General features: G+C 53.2%; 1 protein-coding gene across 1 annotated transcript; it reads left to right on the top strand.

The window, feature by feature from the left end:
* Positions 1 to 5: 5 nt before the first annotated feature.
* Positions 6 to 3,308, top strand: ITPA (inosine triphosphatase (nucleoside triphosphate pyrophosphatase); the record flags this gene model as incomplete). Its single annotated transcript, XM_008949133.1, has 6 exons — positions 6 to 47; positions 795 to 868; positions 1,708 to 1,739; positions 2,421 to 2,536; positions 2,829 to 2,905; positions 3,188 to 3,308. Coding segments are annotated over 6 exons (462 nt in total), but the record flags the coding sequence as incomplete, so codon positions are not given.
* Positions 3,309 to 4,110: the final 802 nt, after the last annotated feature.

Raw genomic sequence — 4,110 nt, 5'->3', positions numbered from 1 at the left:
AGCCGGACGAGATCTCCGTGCAGAAGTGCCGCGAAGCCGCCCGGCAGGTCGCTCGCTCCGCTTCCCCTTTCCGCCGGTCGGAGCGGTGATGCGGGTCCGGGGGCACCCGGGTCCAGCCGGGCGGGAGGCAGCTGGGGGCGCTGGCGCAATCCGCAGCGGCCTGAGGAGAGTCAGGGACGTGTCCGGCCGGGCCTGGCTGTGCTCCTGTCACCCGGCTGTTTCTGCCCCGTCCCGGGTGACAGTGAACCCTGGCCGGTGACGCGGTGTTTTGGCGGTCCCACTGCTGCTCGTCTGCCTCCCCTACGTCCCTTGAGCACCAGAAGGACGTGACAGCTCCTTTAGTCCAGCCCCAGCAGCAGTAGGACACAGAGTTCTCTGTCATTTGGAGCTTCTGGCAGATCACCTTCCAGAGCTGTCTCAGCGATGGGTGTCTTGAAAGACCCGAGCAAGGGTTGAGACTCAAGGAAAAAGCAGGTGTTCCTCCAGGACACAGGCTTTCCCTTTCCTTGTCCCGTCGTTCCTGTCCCTCAGGACGGCAGGAGGTGTTCAGCTCTGCTCATTTATCTCCATGTGAGATCTTCCCAACTTGTCTTCAGATCATGGCAGGGGAGAGCATGCGTTTGCTTGTCTCAGTCTAGCGTGGATTGCCTTTGAGGTAGAGCTCAAACGGCTATTGATTTTTTGTGACATACTTGTTACTGTGGAAATCTGAGAATGGGATAGAGCAAGAAAATGGGGTTGGAGGCAGTGCCTTTCTCTAGGTCTAATGTTTCCATCTCGGGCTTTTGCTGTAGGTTCAGGGACCTGTTATAGTAGAGGATACCTGCTTGTGCTTCAATGCCCTGGGGGGGCTTCCAGGGCCCTACATGTAAGTAGGAGGAAACTTGCTTCATCTTTCATGTTCCTGAGTTAGGAGCACAGGCTGTCAGGATGTGCTTTGTGGGGAATTCTCCATGCACCAGGAGCAGTGGGCTCAGGGAGGTGATTACTGGTGTGTGTCCTCAGCTTTATCCTACACCACAGGGGCTGGACTTAACCCCTTGAGTCCTACTGTAAGTTACAGTGTGGGATAAGAGAGACCGACCTGAATTGTTGGCTGTGGCTCCCGATAGATGGTGCCTGCTCTTGCAGCCAGCTAAGGGACCTGCCCTCACAGTGGGCTCTGTAGTTACAGCACTGTGCGTTTCAGCAGGGCTCACAGATGAGTGGCCTATGGATTCTCACAGGGACTGTTTTAATCCAGATGACAACAAGATTAGTACACCACAGTGTAACTCCTCTAATAAAATACTGCCTTAACTCCCAGGATTAATTTTTTATGTGATTAATTCTTGCAAACCATCTCTGCTGAGCTAACCAAAGATATAAAAGCTTTCTAGGATGATGTTGGCATTAGAACAGAGTGTAAGATGTGAACCAGTTGAGCTGAGAAACGTATTTCAGCGTATTATTGCTCACAAATGAGAACTGGGTTATTTACATAAACACCAGTACTGCAGTAAATGAAGTACCCACTGCTGTTGTCACTGTCTCCCATTGAGTTCTAAGAACTAAGTGTCATTATTGATAAATGATCCAGAATGACGTGATTTGACAGCAGCTTTAAGAGGGGCACTATGGAAATGTAGGCAGTAGTGCCTTGAGGATACCTGTACTTCTGAGCAATAGTAGAAAAAAAATAATCTTTCCTCTCTTCTTCCCCTTCAGAAAATGGTTCCTGGAGAAACTCAAACCAGAAGGTACTGCCTCTTGGGTTGCTGCTCTGCATGTAACTCCGCAGTGGAGCCCACGCTGGGTTCTGTGCGCGTGCTCGCCCACCGTGCTGCTGGCTCCTCTCCTGTCTGTCAGCTCTGTCCCCTCACGCTGTCTCCCAGAGACTGTTCTTCAGGCCCCTTCTTCACAGGATGCTGTTTCTCCTGGTAGCTTCAGCATCCTCCCTGGATTCCCAGACTCTTGCCTGTGCAGGCTGGTGGCAGGGCTTGGGGGCACTTCTTGTTTGTCATCAGTGTGACCTGGAAGACCTTCTGCTCCCTTTTGGCTTCTGTTGCTGGAGACCAGCACTGACCTCTGCTGGTGTGCAGCAATTGCCTTTGATCCCACAATTAAGAGTGTGACTGAAAATCTCACACTGGCATTGTGAGCATTAATCACGCTAATTCAGAGTGGGCTTTAGTCCTCTCTGGTGCCACATGCTTATTTTCTTCTCCCAGTTTAACAGTGAGGCCCTGTGGCTCATGCTGTACTAGATCTGTGGCCCTGGCTTCAGTCCTACAAGGACTTGTGCCTGAGCTTTGTCTCCTATAGTTCTTTCTCTGCCCCAGGGATGTGAATGCAGAATGCTCCCTCGCTGCGTCCCTAGGCGGGTGTATTGTGTTCCAAGAGAGAGGCAGTAACGCTGCTGTCCTCTGCGTGTTGCTCAGGCCTCTACAAGCTGCTGGCTGGGTTTGAAGACAAGTCTGCCTACGCTCTCTGTACCTTTGCATTCAGTACTGGAAACCCTGAGGAGCCCGTGAAGCTGTTCAAAGGCCAGACTCATGTAGGTGTTGTGCCTGGGGAAGGGAATGCGCTGAGGGAAGAGGGCTGCAATACAAATTCTGTAACAACGTTGGATCTGTTGAGGACAATTTTAGTGGCCCCTGGGTCACTGAATGTCCTCGGAGCTCCTCTGTGTTGGGTGCAGGCTGAGGGGGAGTGTGGGCAGTGGGTGCTGAGCCCTTTTGCCCAGCTCTGTGTAGTGAGCTCTTCACACTCCCTTGTCCTCCTGCATGACTGCCAGGGCAGCACTGAAAAACCACAGATTTTGGGGCCTTTTTGTTTTCTCACTGCAGGGGCTGATAGTGGAGCCCAGAGGCCCTCGAGATTTTGGCTGGGATCCCTGCTTTCAGCCAGATGGCTACAACCAGACGTAAGTGGCGTTCAACGTACAGCTCTTTATGTAAAGAAAGCCGGAGTCAAGGTTGTGTGTGGAGAGAAACCTGCTTACGAGGGTGGCAGGGGGGAAACGCTCTCCTGGATCTGAATGTGCTGGGTTACAAGACCCCCCGGCTCAGGATGGGGGTTGTTGGCTTTGCCTGTGTGACTCTACAGACACCCCCGCTGCAGACGAGCGGGGAGACAATGAGCAGAGGGGAGTGACACGTCCTGTCACAGCTTGGCTGCCAAGAATGGTGGTTTCTCTCCCCTCCAGCTACGCTGAACTGCCCAAGGCCGTGAAGAACTCGATCTCGCACCGCTACAGAGCACTGAGCGAGCTGTCTGCCTTCTTCCTTCAGAGCAACGCGACAGAGCCCAGTGCTGGTCCCAGCTAGCACCACTGGGCTGTGGGCACCCTGCGTTCTCTGTGTCACATCCTGCCCTGGGAGATCCCTGCTCCGCTGTGGGCTGCCATTAAAGCTGCTCCTTTTGAAGCCACTGGTCCCTTTTTTCCTCCCCATTTTTGTTGCTTCAGAAATGCTGCACAGCCCATTCGGTCTGGTTTATTTAGGTTATGTGTTTGTGCCTCGAGGGGGCTTGCAGGGGGTACTGGGGCTGTGGAGAACTCTGGCCTGTGCATTCCCTGCTGCAGCTTCTACCTGGGGAATGATAGAATCATTTAGGTTGGAAAAGGCTTTTCAGATATATTAAGTCCAACTGTTAACCCAGCCCTGCCAGGTCACCACTAAGCCATGTTGCAAAGTGCCATGTATACACATCTTTTAAATCCCCCCCGGGATGGTGATGCCACCGCTTCCCTGGGCATGACAACTAAAGCTCCCCTGGTGCAACTTGAGGCCATTTCCTCTTGTCCTATCACTTGCTGCTTGGGAGAAGAGACACCCCCATCCTGCTCCAACCTCCTTTCAGGGAGTTGTCAAGAGCAAGAAGGTGGCCCCTGAGCCTCCTTTTCTCAAGGCTAAACAAGCTGCTGTCCCTCGGCTGCTCCTCACCGAACTTGCACGTTAGACCTTTCAGGAGCTTTGTTGGTGTTCTCTGGACACACTCCAGCACCTCAGTGTCCTTGTAGTGAGAGGTTCAAACCTGAACACAAGAGTATGCGAGGTGCTGCCTCCCCAGCGCCGAGTACAGGGAGACAGTCCCTGCCTCAGTCCTGCCGGCCACACTAGTGCTGAT

This window comes from Merops nubicus, unplaced genomic scaffold (genome assembly GCF_000691845.1).
Source record: "Merops nubicus isolate BGI_N331 unplaced genomic scaffold, ASM69184v1 scaffold25841, whole genome shotgun sequence".
Lineage (NCBI taxonomy): Eukaryota > Metazoa > Chordata > Aves > Coraciiformes > Meropidae > Merops > Merops nubicus.
This window is presented reverse-complemented; position numbering and strand designations above follow the sequence as displayed.